Source organism: Syngnathoides biaculeatus, chromosome 12 (assembly GCF_019802595.1).
Source record: "Syngnathoides biaculeatus isolate LvHL_M chromosome 12, ASM1980259v1, whole genome shotgun sequence".
NCBI lineage: Eukaryota > Metazoa > Chordata > Actinopteri > Syngnathiformes > Syngnathidae > Syngnathoides > Syngnathoides biaculeatus.
This window is the reverse complement of record NC_084651.1, coordinates 20,011,613-20,027,441: the sequence shown is the minus strand read 5'-3', so window position 1 is coordinate 20,027,441 and position 15,829 is coordinate 20,011,613. Positions and strand designations below refer to the sequence as shown.

At 40.7% G+C, this 15,829-nt stretch overlaps 1 protein-coding gene across 2 annotated transcripts in view; it reads right to left on the bottom strand.

The window, feature by feature from the left end:
- Positions 1–15,829, bottom strand: part of slx4ip (SLX4 interacting protein) — a 41,814-nt gene that overhangs the window by 24,113 nt on the left and 1,872 nt on the right. For both annotated transcript variants that reach the window (XM_061838039.1, XM_061838041.1), the window contains 2 exons: positions 8,437–8,526; positions 8,032–8,158 (listed from right to left, as the gene is read on the bottom strand). In XM_061838039.1, coding sequence (XP_061694023.1) covers positions 8,032–8,158; positions 8,437–8,526 — 217 coding nt within the window. The remainder of the gene's footprint in view (positions 1–8,031; positions 8,159–8,436; positions 8,527–15,829) is intronic.

Genomic DNA, 15,829 nt, shown 5'->3' with positions numbered 1-15,829 from the left:
TTAATTTAATCCATTAGTTTAATGTTTAATTCTAGAACTATTTTCATTGCGTTCCTTGGTGGGTTTAGTTTGCCAATTCCCAGGACAAGTTGGCAGGGATGTCTGGACACAGAGTTGGGAACCAGGGAAAAAGCATGGCCCAAGACATCAGCTGTTCTTCCAACTTCATAACGCTTTGCACATCCCAGAATTGCCCTTGGCCCTCTGCCTGGCTTCTCTCATGCGAAGCTTACATTCATGTTTCCCTCCCACAAATATTTTCCTGGTACCGCCTCTTGACAATGTTAGGTCCCATTATGTGGCAACGGTAGCCCGCAGTGGTGAAGAATGCAAAAATGCAGAGCATAGACTCAGTTTCATTTGTACTTGATTCAGAAATGACAGTTTTGTTCAATTGTTTTGTAACAATGTACACAACAATATTATGATGGGTCAATAAAACTGTAAATTAGCCATCATGCTATCTTTTAGTAAGTAGATAATGTAGATAATCTTAGTAGATAATGTTGAAACCAATCGAAGACTCCTGCCATGGTGTAATATACCACGGGACAAATAGAGAACGTCAACTGGTGCCAAGGCTTAAAGACTATACTTGAGGCACACATACAGACGGACAAGCACACATCCCTGCAGCTTTCACCACTTCCATTGAAAACAATGAGAGGAAAGAAGAGTCAACAAACCAAAAGGCAAACAGACTGAAGAGGGCAATAAAATAAAATGGACATAACACAGAGGCACTCATCCTCAGTCAAAAGCAAGGAACGGGATCAAACTTCATTTGCTTCAGTCATATCCGCATACATTTCAACGCAGTCACAGAGTACTCTGTATGTCACCACCCTCATTCCTGCCAGATCCTGTTGCAGTTACAACCCATTCTGTAGGATAATCTGAACATGACATCTGGATTTTTGAAGCTTCTTTTTAGTTGCCTGTTTGTCTGTTGCTTTGAGCTATGTGCACTACAAAATCGGTTTGAGTGAATCATTTCTGACACACCTATGTAGGTCCGTCTTATGAGCGACATAAAGGACCGTTTAAATAGGATGATTTGTCCTTCTCTTGCACCAGTGACTGTTGGTAAATTTGGAGGAGTCAATGGCATAAATATTTTGCAATGCTGCAAGATACAATTCCACTAGCAATGTGTCTGACCAAACATTATTTTAAGATCAACACGCCCATGAGCACTGAGATGATAGCAACAGCAATGTGGGTGCTAGGCAGAAACTGACAGACATATTGCTTGGCTCTAATGGCATTTGTGAAGGCCATACGATTTTCCCTAACCTTGTTTAAACATTACATGGTTGTTGAGTAATATCTGGTTGAGACACATTTTACTAGGCCATCTAAATGCCTACATGCTTGCCAGGGGAATGGTCACCAAAAGCGGTGGGAGAGGGCTTTTAAAATGAGGATTTCTAAAATGATTATCTAAAATGATTATGGAGAAGCACTAATGTCCATAATTAAAGTCCTGAAACTTCTGAACTTCTGAAAAATGACATATTTGACCTAATTCTTGAGAAGGATTGGAACTAAAATAATTTTGAAAGAACAGCCAGACTTCAGCACCTAGGAATCTTGCTCTTTTGAGATCTCCGCTTTGAAGTGGACCCCAACCCCCTGTTCTCAAGTCTGGGTGGAGAGTTGCAGCTTAGAATGAGTGAACCGATGAAGGAAAAGATGACAGAACATGGGGAAGTTACCCACAATAACTGGGGGCTTTCCTGGATGGACATCACCCTCTGTGTGCAACTGCGCTGTAGCAGAGCACTCTGCCATATCATCCTACAGAACAGCCACCTGAATCAATATTTGCACGAGTGCTCAATTTAACATTTGGGTGATCCCCTTTGACACATTTACAAAATATGCCCCAGCATGGTAGCTCAGGCCAGCCCATAATGCAGCATGTGACCAAAGCAGTGGTGAGTATTTTGCAGCGTAAAACTATTTTAAAAAAGGAAACTGTTTCTGTGATACATAATTGTAATTATATTATGAAAGTTTGTATTACTAAGACGAGGGAACACTAATTTTATGCAAAGAAGTTGTGAGTTTAAGTGAGCTTATATTATGGATGGCATTGCAAATTTCAAATTGAAAATTCATAACTAGGTGTTGTTGGATCAGGATGCATCGCCTTCTTGCTGGGTCAGGTCCATTTTGAAGCTGATGGGCTAAGGCTATGTTTACTTAGTCCACTGTTTCCCAAACATTTATGGGCCAAGGTACCCATTATACACTTGAAAAATCTGAAAAAATTGTCACAAAAACCCAAATATATACGAACTGGAGCGTGTATGTATAATTGCACATAAATCTCAAATATGAAGGAAGCCATGATATTCTGTTGAATCACAGGCAACAGGTGACTACAGTTTGGAAGAATGGAAGAGTAAGACATTTTCTGACTTATCAAGCAAAATTATTTAATTTAGTGCAGCACCTCTGATAATTTCTCATGTCACAGTAGCGTGTGCAACTCGTGTGCAAGGTTTGGGCACCGGGGTCAAAAAAGGAGTTGATCGAATAGTTGAGTAAATTATAATGAAACGTAAATTAATAGATTAACTAAAATCATTCAATAACTACAATATTTGGTTAAAATGTGCTTTAGTGCACTATTAGCTGCTTCTTTAGTATATTGTCTTTTCTTAGAACACAGGGCAAATTTAGCACACTACCGTCACAGGGCTGGAGAGAGCACATGACAAAGGGATACTTCTCTAGACCTAGAGCACAGTAATGGACAGAAAACAAAAAAACAGTTTATTTCAAGACAGTGTGTGCAGTACTCCCAGATAGTTTGTGGTGAACAGTCACAAGAATGTGATTCGTGCTATGGCTCGGGCCCTAATTATATGGGAAAAGAGTGTAGTGTGACAGCAATGGCGGGGATTGTGGTTATGTTCTAAGAACCTACAGTTGACCCCGTGGACGAGGTTAAGGACAAAAGTGAGAAAACTTAAAGTGAGGACCAGAGAGAACTTGGAAATATGACACTGACTAGGAGGAGAGGGGATGCCCAAAAAGTGCTAGCAACAAAAAAGTGGTGGATCAGAATATTCAATGGGAGTGGTCAAAATTGGAATCCGACTGTCCTTTTAGAAAGAGAGTGCACATACAGAGAAGTTTTTAAGAGCAATATCAACACCACATAGCAGTTTGGGGGGGAGTTGAACAGCAGGGGCCAGAGACAGGAGAGAAGGGAACGCACGCTGCAGCGCCTCAGCTGATCAAGACCCATTTTGAGCCTAGGCCCTGGAATTCCTTTGTTCCTGTCACAGGTTTCTGTTTCACCCTTGCCTTAATCCCAGGCTGCCATGCACCCAGAGCAAGGCAGGTAAATCTGCCACTGGCATGCTTCTCTATTTACAGACAAGTCGCTCACATTGCAGCCAGTGACATAAATAGTAAAAGTTGTGGTGGATAAGGGAGAAACAATGAAGAACAGTCAGAAGAGCTGAGTCTTTATTCTCTAGAGAACAGACCTCCAGCACATAAAAATGTGGGCTACTCAACAGTTTGCTCTGTTTGTTTAAGGGATATAGAAGGGATCTGTTGGCCATGGAATGTGAGGCATCTTTTTTTTTTTTATTCATGTAGAATACACATGGGTGTGTGCGAAATGGTCATTTGGAACACATATTCCATGAGTAAAGAAAGTCAACAACACTTGTGCTTTTCCAACAATGACCATGGTCAAACTGCCTTAAGCCCCCTTCATTGGGCTGCCAAGAGAAGTCAGTGGTACAATGTGCAGCAGTCGCAAAGCCCTCTCCCACGGCTATTAGTGACCATTCATCTGGGGAGCCTGGGAAAATGCCTTTCTTGCCTGTAGTGACAAGGGGAAAGAGATTGGCAGGTGTTCTCTCCCCTCTAAGCCCTGGCACCTGTGCAGGAAGAGGAAGAAGTATCCAGCTCTGCCATGGGCTGAAATGAACTCTACTGTAAGTACCACCAAGAGTCATTGTCACATCTACTCTAGCACTGATAGGATGGTTCTCAAATACAACGTTACTTGTAGAAAGAGGCCTTATGTTTTGGTTTGCTTTGCTTTGGTAGATCATCATATACAGTACTTGTATAGCAGACAAATTACATCTGGCAAAAGTGGGTGGCAGGTGCTTATTTGCTAAATCTAAGTAGATGTACCAAGGTAAATTACCTGACTACCCATCTACATGAGGATGGCTGTGAAACTCCAGCCAACAGTTAAAAATTACTCTTGTCCTAACAGATTGTATAATATAATGAAACTGTTGTGCTTGTGACCCAAAACCCGCATTATCCACTCATTCCTGATGTGCAATTACTTTACAATAACTAAACTAAATACCAAAAACTTAATTACTACAAATTATGTTTTTAGTATGGTGCACCAAGGAGATGGATGGCCTCCCCCAGGATCTTATTTTCCTAGCCTTATAAAAGTTTTGCATGTAAATTCGCCTCCACAGGGCCAAACAGTTTGGTGGGAAAAGTTCCCTCTGTTCATCTCTCTGAAAACATAAATAAATCACATCACAATGAGCTAATCATGGAGTCAAGTAGCCTGACTAAAAAAAATGAGGGTTAATGTTCTAAATGGACAGGCTCTTATCTGACAATTTAGCTGCATACTCCAACTGTCAAATGCAAGAAACAAAACATCGAAGCGAAAGGATATAACGTTGTTGCATATTGTTCAGATGAGTATATAATTAATCTTTTGTCAGTCCCAGATAATAACCAGTGATTGCAGTCATGGTTTTTGAACTTATTTAACAAAATTATCAAAGAAGGGACCTACTTTTTGGAGGAATATTGCTCTATCCAATAAAGTTCCACAGAAACTTTGAACTTTGAAACAGATTTTCTGCTGCTCGTTTTATTCCAGTATGGCATCTGTCACGCTACTATGACTAAAAAACTCTTTGAGTGGTTGTCCTTGGAATGTTAAAAACTGTTAATGGCTTTTTTAAAGTGCCAACAGCTGAACTTTTTATACTCCCCTTATAGCTGGCATTAACTCAAACACTACAAGAACAACAATCCCCCTTAATACCAACCACGATTGGACTATTACTGGCAATGTGTAATTCCACCTATTTTCAATGTACCGGTACAACGTACTTACATGTCTTCTATTATCTTATATGTCATTCTTGCTGTTGTGCTTTCAAATAAATGTACTATGATCAGGCTCTCTGCTGTAAAAAAAAAAAAAATGTGCAGGAAACTAGCTTCCACTTGCAAAACTTCAAAGGACTTACCCTGTATGTGAGAAGATTTCTAGGTTAGCATTTCACCAGTTTGCGTAATTGACAACCTTAAAACCCAATACCTACTCTGGGGTTAGGTTTGTTAAGCCTAGTCTATCCTCCCCTTTTTATGGATCCCGCCAGCCTATTCACTTCTCACAGACTTACTGTTCAGCAACATCTCACAAGGTACCATGAAAAGGCTAACAATGCTAACACTCACTTAAGACCTTTAATAGGGCAAGCGCACAGGAAGTGTAGAGCAATATTTGAGGCTATACCTTTTTAAGTTCTGAGAAGGGAACATGCAGCTAGTGGAAGTATAGAATAAATTTCCACTGCGTAGATTCTTTTGGGCAGAGCTACAGGAAGCATAATCATTTTTACATGCATATTTCAGTCTTGGCACACTATTAGTGCCCTTGTTCATGTTCAGTGAAGAGTGTGTTTTTGTGCCTGTTTGCAAGGCCTCTCACCCTGTGATCTTTATCATTAGAGACATCTGTCTCTCTTCAGTCTCTCATGAGGAATATGAGTTTCAGTAACTTTACACTGTGAGTCTGTTCACACCTTGCCCAGGGGGGAGATATTCTGTATCTCTTCAACTTACGAGCACTGTCCCTTGAACTTGCAATTGTTCTGGTGCCCCCATAGATGAATGAAAGTACATTTTAAACAGCATACCGTTGCCAGTTTAATGGATGTACAGTATATTGCCATAAAGTGGAATTTCTGAAATCAAACGCAATACATCCTGTGACAATGGGTGACTTTAGGGCTGCAACTGATGATTACTTCAATAATCCATTCATCTGTCGATTACTTTTTTGATGAATCAATCATTCAAGATCAAAAATATATTTTTTAAATTTTCCCATTCATTATTAGAAAAAGGCCATTACTTCAAATTGAGATCACATAAAATGGAAAAACATTATTGATTATGGTTCAGTTACTGAGCTGGTCCAGGGATTGGGACAATTTGGACAAGTTAAACAAGGTCTCTAAACATAAAAAAGTAAGTTCCTTTCGACTTTTCCCGTTAGCGGTCGCCACAGCAAGACATCTCAGATGAACCCTTATATTTGTTTGGCACAGTTTTTACGCTGGATGACCTTCCTGACGCAACCCCTCTTGGGGAGTAGAGGCCACAGTGAGATACAAACTCACGACCCCTGGTTTACCAAAGCAATGCTCTAACCACTGTGATTGATTATCAAAATAGTTTCATATACAACACCTTATGATGTTAACAGAAGCAGTTCTTCTGCTGTTAAACTCACAATCACCATATGAGACATTGCCCCTTGGGGTCACTAATTCTGATGCACATTTTTCCATAACACCACCATTAAATCACAAGTGTTTGGATTTTTGGGAAAGAAAAAAAAACACAATTACCCCAGGATGGGACGGGCTCATTGAAGAGAAACATACACAGGGCACCAGCTAGTAAAACACTTTCCATATTGTGTAAAAGTGAGTTGTATAATCATGTGTTTTTATTTTGTTTATATGGCAGTTTATATGGCAGCAACTCCATTATCAAGTTTGCTGATGACACCACCGGGATCTGGCTCATCTCAGAAGGAGATGAGTCTGCCTACAGAGACGTGATTGGTACATTGTCAAAGTAGTGTTTTGCAAACAACCTTACAGTGAACACCACAAAGACAAAGGAAATCATCCTGGACTTCCGGAAGTGTGGCGTCGACCCGGTCCGACTGTTCATCAATGGGGAGTGTGTGGAGAGGGTCCACTCCTTCAAATTTCTGGGAGTCTTACATCACTAACAAGCTCACTTGGACTGTAAATACCACCTCAGCCCAGCAGTGACTCCACTTCCTGAGAGTGCTCAGGAAGAAAAACTTTGAAGCTAAGCTGCTGCAGGCCTTCTACAGAGCATCCTAACATACTGCATCACTGTGTGGTATGCTGGATGCATAGCAAAGGACAGGAAAGGTCTGCAAAGAGTGGTCAACAGTGTCCAGAAGATCACTGGCTCCTCTCTGCCCTGCCCAGAGGACATTGCGAACTCCCGCTATAATGGCAAAGCCACGAATATTGTAAAGGACTCTTCACATCCTGGTCGTCACCTCTTTAACTTGTTGCCCTCTGGCAGGCGCTACAGGTCCCGCAAAACATGGAGAAACAGATTCAGGGACAGCTTTTTCCCCAGAGCCATCAACTCCTTGAACTCAAACTACTTAAAGTGACAATGTCATGAAATGCATGATTTTTAGTATGTTATATGATTTAGACGTATACAGATTTTTGTAACTCCCGCCATGAAAATCCTCTGCGTGTTTTCAATGCCGAATGTCTGAGCTGACATCACGGACAGTAGATTCAGCCAATATGGCGACCACTTGGATGTCGAAAGAGATTTCCGCAACTTTGCGCATGGATGACGCACTTTCCTCTCATATATATTTTTTTGTGTAGACATTGAAGTGTATGTATTTTTCATTTCAATATCTATTTTAGAATGTTTATAGGGATGACACTAGACCTTTAAATAACAGTACCGCAATGGAATATTATGCAACGGCACTTTTGTGCATTTATTTATTTTAGCAGTAACTGTGCCTTCATGTATTATCTATTGTTTTCTTACTTAAGATGTTCTTCGATTTGAATTCAATTTTATTGCACCTTGCACCTTGTGGAGAAGCACTCATTTCGTTGTATGCACAGCATATAATGACATTAAAGACTTTTGATTGATTGATTGAGTATTTGACTATTGCAATGTGGATAATAAAATGATTACCTTTTACAACAAAAGCTGAAGCAGGTGTTAGCTCCTTTTTGTGTTTTGTTTGTCTTGCTCTTTGAAATGACTCTTTGTACTGTTTAACTCTTTGTTCCACAGCGTCACGAAACAGAGTTGTAACTTCCTACAAATCAAGGGCATTTGATTAGATTAACCAACAAACATGCTGTACGACGACAAAAAGATTGCAAGTTTGGATTTCACTTGTGACAGTGGACACCCAGTGTTCAGGTCAGTAAAGAAACTAGGTGAAAAACAGAAACAAATGATACAGAGGAACAGACACAAGGCTCAGTCATTTTACATTCCAGTCGACCATTTTATTTTAAAGGCCCCAAGTTGTAGAGGAGCTAAATATTCAGTCACACAATCACACATACACCATTTTCATTGTGTCTCTACCTCAATGTGGCTTGTAGTAAACCAGCTGGTGTCCTCTTGGCTGCTTAGGGGCAGGATGTGAAGATCCACCAGCACAGCAAAGTTCCCACACTGTAACACAAAGAGGAAGGATAGCCACATGTTGCTGAGGGGCACTGAGCTCAGAGAAAACAAAGGGAATCAGACTGTGAGTGATTGACAGCAAAACAAACCACAAACGACCCCTGATGTACTCGAACATCACCCCGGGCCTTTCAAAGCAGTTCTTTCACTCCTCTTTCTCTGTGTGACGATCCAACCTACAAACATTAATTGTGGCACCGTCTGTCGCCTTATATATTTGCTTTTAAAGCATAAAATGTGTGCTTCCGGTTTTACAACTCTGCAAAGCTTTAGAATGTAATTCTAGTATTAAAGACAGCCATGACGGAAACATATTCTGACCTGCATCCTTAATGCATATTTAACCAAATCAGAGGAAAGTGCTGATGAAGGTTCATGAAGACACATTCAAGCAGTGATTCCCAAATAGGGTGCCAATGCACCACGGTGAGCCATCAAAGATCATCAGAAATGCTGAAGGAAATTATCCATCCATTTTCCATATTGCTTATCCTCACTCAGGTCACAGAAGTGCTTGCGGCCTATCTCACCTAAATCTGGGTGAGAGGCGGTGTACACACAATATTGGTTGCCAGCCAGTTGCAGGGCATATACAGTACGCATAAACAAACGAGCATTCACACTCACATTAACACCTATGGGCAATTTCGAGTTTTCAATTAACCCATAATGTGTGGTGGGCCAGATTTGAACCTAGGTCCTAAGAACTGTGAAGCAGATGTGCTAACTAGACATCCACCGTGCTGTCCGGAAATTATCCAGTTTCACATAAAACTGTATGTCCAAAAATTATTTATTACAAATATGTTTATAAATGTATGCCATCAGCGTATAGTAAAAGGCAGATCAATGACAGTAAATGCTCTTCAGATAGATGGCAGATTGTACAATAAACTGGCGTATTCACATGTTGCCATGAATAGAACAGAATAAATCCTGGCTTTCTGCAACTAATTCAACCACATGTTCTATTAAACAGTCCCAGATTTCACAGTACACAGAGTAAGTAAATTTGTGAGTTAATTGATACGAGATTGGAGATCACTGTTTTTTTATTATTTTTATTTGGTGGTATGTTGTGAGATTTTTTTATGTAAAATGGTTGATAATGGTTGTGAAACACTGACAGCCAGAACAAACGCGGCTAGTTAACTTGCTATTACATCTTTCTCAAACTGGGTTAATTATGGATTACACATGACTGCAAAATCTGCCTGCGCCAGAGAGCAAACTGACTACGAGTCTTGTGTGAACCTCGCCTCTCTCTGGACAAAAGCAAGCCAAGGCCTGAGACCACCCACAACATAAGACTGAGGAGCAACAAGTATTGTCCTATAACCATGATGCATCAAAATGAAGTGAATAAAAAAAGGGCGAAACACAACAATTTACAGAAATAGATTTCAGGCTTGTTGTGTTGAACAAGAAGCTGCTATGTGCAAACAGAGGACATTATTCATTGAATAATGGTACACTCAAAGCTTTGTTTAGAGCCAGGCAAATCCCCTGGGCTGAAGATACACACTGAATGACTGAACTCAACAACTCATTAACTGTTTTTTCTCACAAAGCATTTCCACAGAAATACGAATCTCTAAATCATAGTAGCAAACTAATAGAGTACTAGGTCATTGCTAGATTGGCATGAACAGTGGTCAGCATGAAGAATAATGCTGGCTTGTGAAGGAAGGTGCAGAAATGATGACTGATGCCACCCCAGTCCATCTATTTGTTTACAGATTTGGGCAAATTTGAGGTCATAGATGAAGCAGAATGTATTAACCATTTTTGTATTTCTGAATACACGCACACACTAATCCGCAGATCACACATACAGTATAACACTATCCAGTTTGTTAATGTGTCACATTGCCTCTGTTTCAATTTCAGTTCAAAATAATTGCACATTCAGAAAAATGACACCTCCCCAACCAGGCCCAGAGCAGAACCAATAATATGAACCGCACTATGCAAAATGGGGTGTAGGAACAACGCCATCCTGAAAATTATTTCTAATAAATTATCATCTAATAATAAACTTTATGAAGCTTCTCAATGAGACTAATACAAAATTATAAAAGGCATTCAAACGGAATTGACCAATGAAAATTGGAATTGACATATTGCACCCCCCCAAAAAAAACTATTTGTGCAATGCTTGTGGAAAATAAAATACTGTAACAAAAAAAAAAAAACACACACTAACACACCAATGCTGAATTTTTATCCATCCATTTTTTTGTTTTTTTTTTATCTGTTCAGTGTCGAGGGAAAATAGAACATATCCCAGAGGACCAGGAAGATAGGCAGGATTTAACCCTTGACTGCTCGCCAGCCAATGCATTAAAATCTAGTGTTTAAATGTATGCATGCTGCCTATCAGTGTCAGCTCTTCTCTACGCATCAGTATTCTTTCCACTCCACTCTTTGTCTCTCAGCAGTCCATGGTTGACTGGTGGTCTCAGCTGACTGCCTCCAACAATTACAAGTGTGTGGGAAAACCTAGCAACAGAGGGTCAGGCCTTGTCCATCAAAACTGACAAGTGAAAGTCCCACAGTGGCTTCTTGAGCTGCATTTTGAACGTGTTCAGCTGGTTTGGGTATCTAACCTTTAACATTTTAGATCTTAACAGAAAATGTATTTAAAAATCAAAACACTGGCGTAGAAACTGTTACAGCGCAGCAATGAACGCTGTAAATCTGTGTTGGATGACTCACTTACCCTCAGTGCTGCAGATTAAGTCCGACCATGGATCACAAGATCTATCTATTAGATGCATGGCTTCAATTTAAACAATCTAATATGAGCGCTAAAGAAGAACACAAGGTTAATTTCATCAATATCTTGGGCAGAGCAGTAGGGTTTTGTGGAAAAAAGTCTTTGGAGAGGTATAGTTGGGTGAATCCCCTAGTTATTTGTAAGCTTCTTATTGAATCTTTGACTTGGGCAAACGGCCATATATCGGACAAACGTTAGACTAACTTCCTTTTATCACATTAAAGGAAGAGACAAAACCTGATGGAAAAGAGGCAGTCACGATAAGTATCAGTCTATCCTTCACTAAAAAACAGCATGTTTTTTTTCTGAGATTGGAGGACCACTGGAATGTAAACTAATGTAATCACACTCATGAGAAAACTATTAATTTACCAAGCAAAGCTTTTCTGTGGAGGCACAGAATTCCCCTATTAGTGACAATGTTAAATGGATGACTTGAGATTTTACAAAATGACATTGGTGGTGAGTGTGGCATATAATGTGACAGAAAGAAGAGAGACGCAAGTGACAGAATCTAATTTTACAAAGACTTCCAATACATTTCCATCATGTGGTCTAAATTTGCCATCTCCTGCACAAAGGGAGACCAGTGAATCTCCGAGGTGAACTCTGACATGAACTACGACCTTCACTTGCAACCCCCTTTTTAGTGAGACATCCACAAGCAGCATGAGGCTTTAGTAATGCCACACAAGGACCGGAAAGATGCCAAGTTAATTCACTATGCTTGGTGAATGCCTGAACTTTAAAACGAGCCATCTCAGCTATTCTCGCCTTATTCCTTTCTTGTACAACATTATAGGCCTTAGCGTAAAAGCATTTCATTATCCTGACATATGTATTAATTGAATCCAATAACTAAGTTTTGTGCGTTGAACAACTTTAAAGCAATACCCTGTGTGGCAGTTTCACTTGTTGGAAAGAAAGCTTTGATAAAGGGCCAAATTCTACAGGAAGTGACTCTTTTCATGCATACTAAAGAGAGCCGGCACTGCTTTGTTCTCTGTCTTGCATAGACCTTTTTAGCATTATGCACATAGGGGCAGGATGTATGGGCTGTAGGCTGAATGAAAAGCGGCAAAAGAAAAAAAACTCAACTTAATACCAAATCCTTTGTTGTGCCATCTTTTGTGTGCTCACACAATGCGCATGAATAGGAGCACGTCTTCCTGCAGGCGAAGCTAAAACTATCCTAATTCTCCCTGCTGCCACTCTTATAACTATGGCCTATATAGAACACGAAACAAAGAGAAAAGAAATATCTTAAACATAAGCTCACCACTGTCCACCGCAGGCAAAACAAGATTCAAAACAACTCCATTATATTTTTTGCCTGTAAATAAACAATTACTGTCATGAACTCACTGATGATTCCCTTCTGTTCTCCAGGGCTCTGGTCTATATCACTTTCAGTTCCAAAAACACTCTACCTTTCCTTATCTCCCTTCCAGACTGGGCTGTCCATTCTTGCTCATCCGAGTTGGGCACAGGGCCCGAACACTACTAGCAGTTTCACCCGCCTCCCCACCTTACTGCCCTTTGCCTTTGCTATCGCGGCATAAAAGAGCCAGACCTTCTCAGACTGCACTTAGCTCAGAGGCTAACACTAACCAGCCACAGATGTTTACATTAGATGAAACGAAGTAGCACATGTGGTCTCATTCGGTAAAACTTGCATCTCTCCCTTTTTCGGACTTTCGTTCTCTTTCTGTAGTCTGCAAACAATCCAGGGGAGTGCACTACATTGGTGGGTGTGACAAATTTTCTTCTGGCTTTTTTTTTTCCGACTCATTATAAACTCTCTCTGAGTCAACTGGGTTTCCCCTTTTAAAAAAAATATTAATAAGGTTCTCCACTTCAATTTTACAAAGTGCCAGATACTGAGTGGTGAGTCTTAAGAATGTTATTATTATTTGCGATTTGTGTGCAAAGTACTCTTCATGTAGGTGAATGTTACTACACCTGAGTCCTCTTTTCTGATTTAAAAAAAAAAAAAAAAAAGAGAGACAACCCTGGAGTGGAATTCAAACAGCAAGAACGGGCAGGAATATCTCTACGCAGAGCAAAAAAAACTCAAGTAGACATTGCCTCCAGAATTGGAGAATACAAATTGCTGGTGTGGAGGTGTTTGGTTTCTTTATTGAAAGTAAATTAGATATCCTATGAGGTAGTGATATATTATATATTCTTCTTTTAACCAATGTCAGTTACTAAGGTTGCCTTTGTAGTAAAATGTCAAAATGTTTGCACTGATAGGGTCGAGAGACATGATGTGTGGTCCACATGGGCTCATCTACAGCGTGACAATAACTCTAAACAGTGCATAAACCTCTGACATAAAAATGTTCTGCGGTACCTCATTTTCAACAAAAAAAAAAACAATTGGGCTTCTGCCACCGCTTTCAACATTAGATGTTTAGATGTCAGCGGTGTATCTTGCCAATAAAAGGCAGATTGCAGGGTTCTAGAGTGGTAATGTCCTGGCAGACAGCACTTCAGTGGATCAGTGTTTTTGCCTGCAGGCCCTTTTCGGGAGGTCTATGAAGTAACGGGTGCACCCCCTTCAGTTCTGCTGACGAGGGAGAGGGCTGCTTTGAAAAACATAACAGAAAGGATCAGAAGATTGACTGGTGAACAGCCTAGTAAACACAGCACTGTGAATTTGAGAACATGATACATAAATGCTTTCAATGATTGCAAACTGCAATTGGGAAACTAACATACATTCCTAAGTTACGTTGCCACGGAGAATACTGTCCTCGAATTTGATCCATTCATTAAAAGCACAGTGACAATAGTGTTGGTTTAGGAAAGAGGAGCCAGTTGCAGTGCCTTGAATGCTATTGTTTAGCCTGATTCCTTCTTACATGCTTGTTTGTGGTTAGTTGGTTGAGTGTGGTTGAGGCCCTGAGCATTTTCTCAGGCAGAATAACACAACTGTATCATTATGTGCCAGTGGGAAGGAACCCGCCGTGAACCTTTGGCTTTTTTCTCTCCCACAAGCAAATGATGGTGGGGGGTGACAGGATGGCTTGTATGCAGGCATGCATATGAAACAAATAAAGAGGAGTGAATGCAATATCTGGTCAGCAGGGCACACAGGGAATGGTGGAGGATGTGGAGATCAGTGCAAAATGTCTGAAGCGCTTGTTCAAAACTCTCAATAAATGAAACATCAACAAAAGAGGATCACCAGCTTTAACTGCACTTAACAAAACCATCTGAGGTGCATTATTGCTTACAGAAAATCAAGAGAAGGATGAACAACTGAGATTTTTTTTAATAGGAGTTTCCTACCTTGTATGTAGTGACATTTTCATCAACAAAGACCCAGGGGAAAGCAATCCATATTTGACATCTGCACCAACGTCGACCAGAGACTCAGAAATAAATTGCACTCCCATGAGCAATCCATCAGACCATTACGACTAGACTGCTAAAACGTGTACTAATACTTCCCTCTACTGGCAAAAGATTGTTACTATGAAACAGTACAATCAAAAGAATCTTAATAAAAACATACCTGAACATATTTAGATACATATTTTTCCTTAGGGGCAGCACGGTGGATCAGCTGGAAAGCATTGGCCTCAGACCTCCGAGGTCCCGGGTTCAATCCCGGACCCGCATGTGCGGAGTTTGCATGTTCTCCCCCGTGCCTGCGTGGGTTTTCCTCCCACCCCAAAAACATGCAACATTCATTGAACACTCTAAATTGCGTGATTAGGTTGGACTAGGATATACTAAGTGTGATTGTCAGTGCGGCTGTTTGTCTCGATATACCCTGCGATTTGCTTGCAACCAGTTCCTCCTGCCCGTTGATAGCTGGGATAGGCTCCAGCACTCCCTGCGACCCTTGTGAGGATAAGTGGGTAAGAAATTTGATGGATGGATAGATCCCTTAAAAATGTGTGCTGCTTGCTAGAAATAGTCACGACAAACTTTAGCAACCCATGCGCATAATTCGTGAAAATATTTTGAAAATGGAAATAATGATTGGCTTTGTGTCATGGCTGTGCCGGTCCTGTTATGGCTGTGCCAGGCTCCGATCCAGCGCGCACCTGCTCCTATCACCAGATGCGCACACCAGTGTCCCATCTACGTAATTACGTCCCACGTATTGATGGCCACGCGTGATGTCTGGTCTTTGCCAGATCATTGATCTCATGTCATGTTCCCACAACACCTTGTTTCTACTCTTGCTATCCTGTGTACCGAACCCCGACCCGTTATTGACCTTCCTCTTACGCCTGCCGAATCTAATACTGCTGCTTTCGTGGACTGCTCATATTTGTTTGGCACAGTTTTTACACCAGATGGCCTTCCTGCCGCAATCCCTCTTGGGGAGTGGAGGCCCCCAGTGAGAAATGAACTCACAACGCCTGGTTTACCAAATCAATGGTAACCAGCACTGAACTATGGGGCCCCAAATTATTAAGGAGTATTTATAATGCCAACTTGTCATTATAAATACTGCTTGATAATTTGAGATTGAGAAGAATAATTCCTACC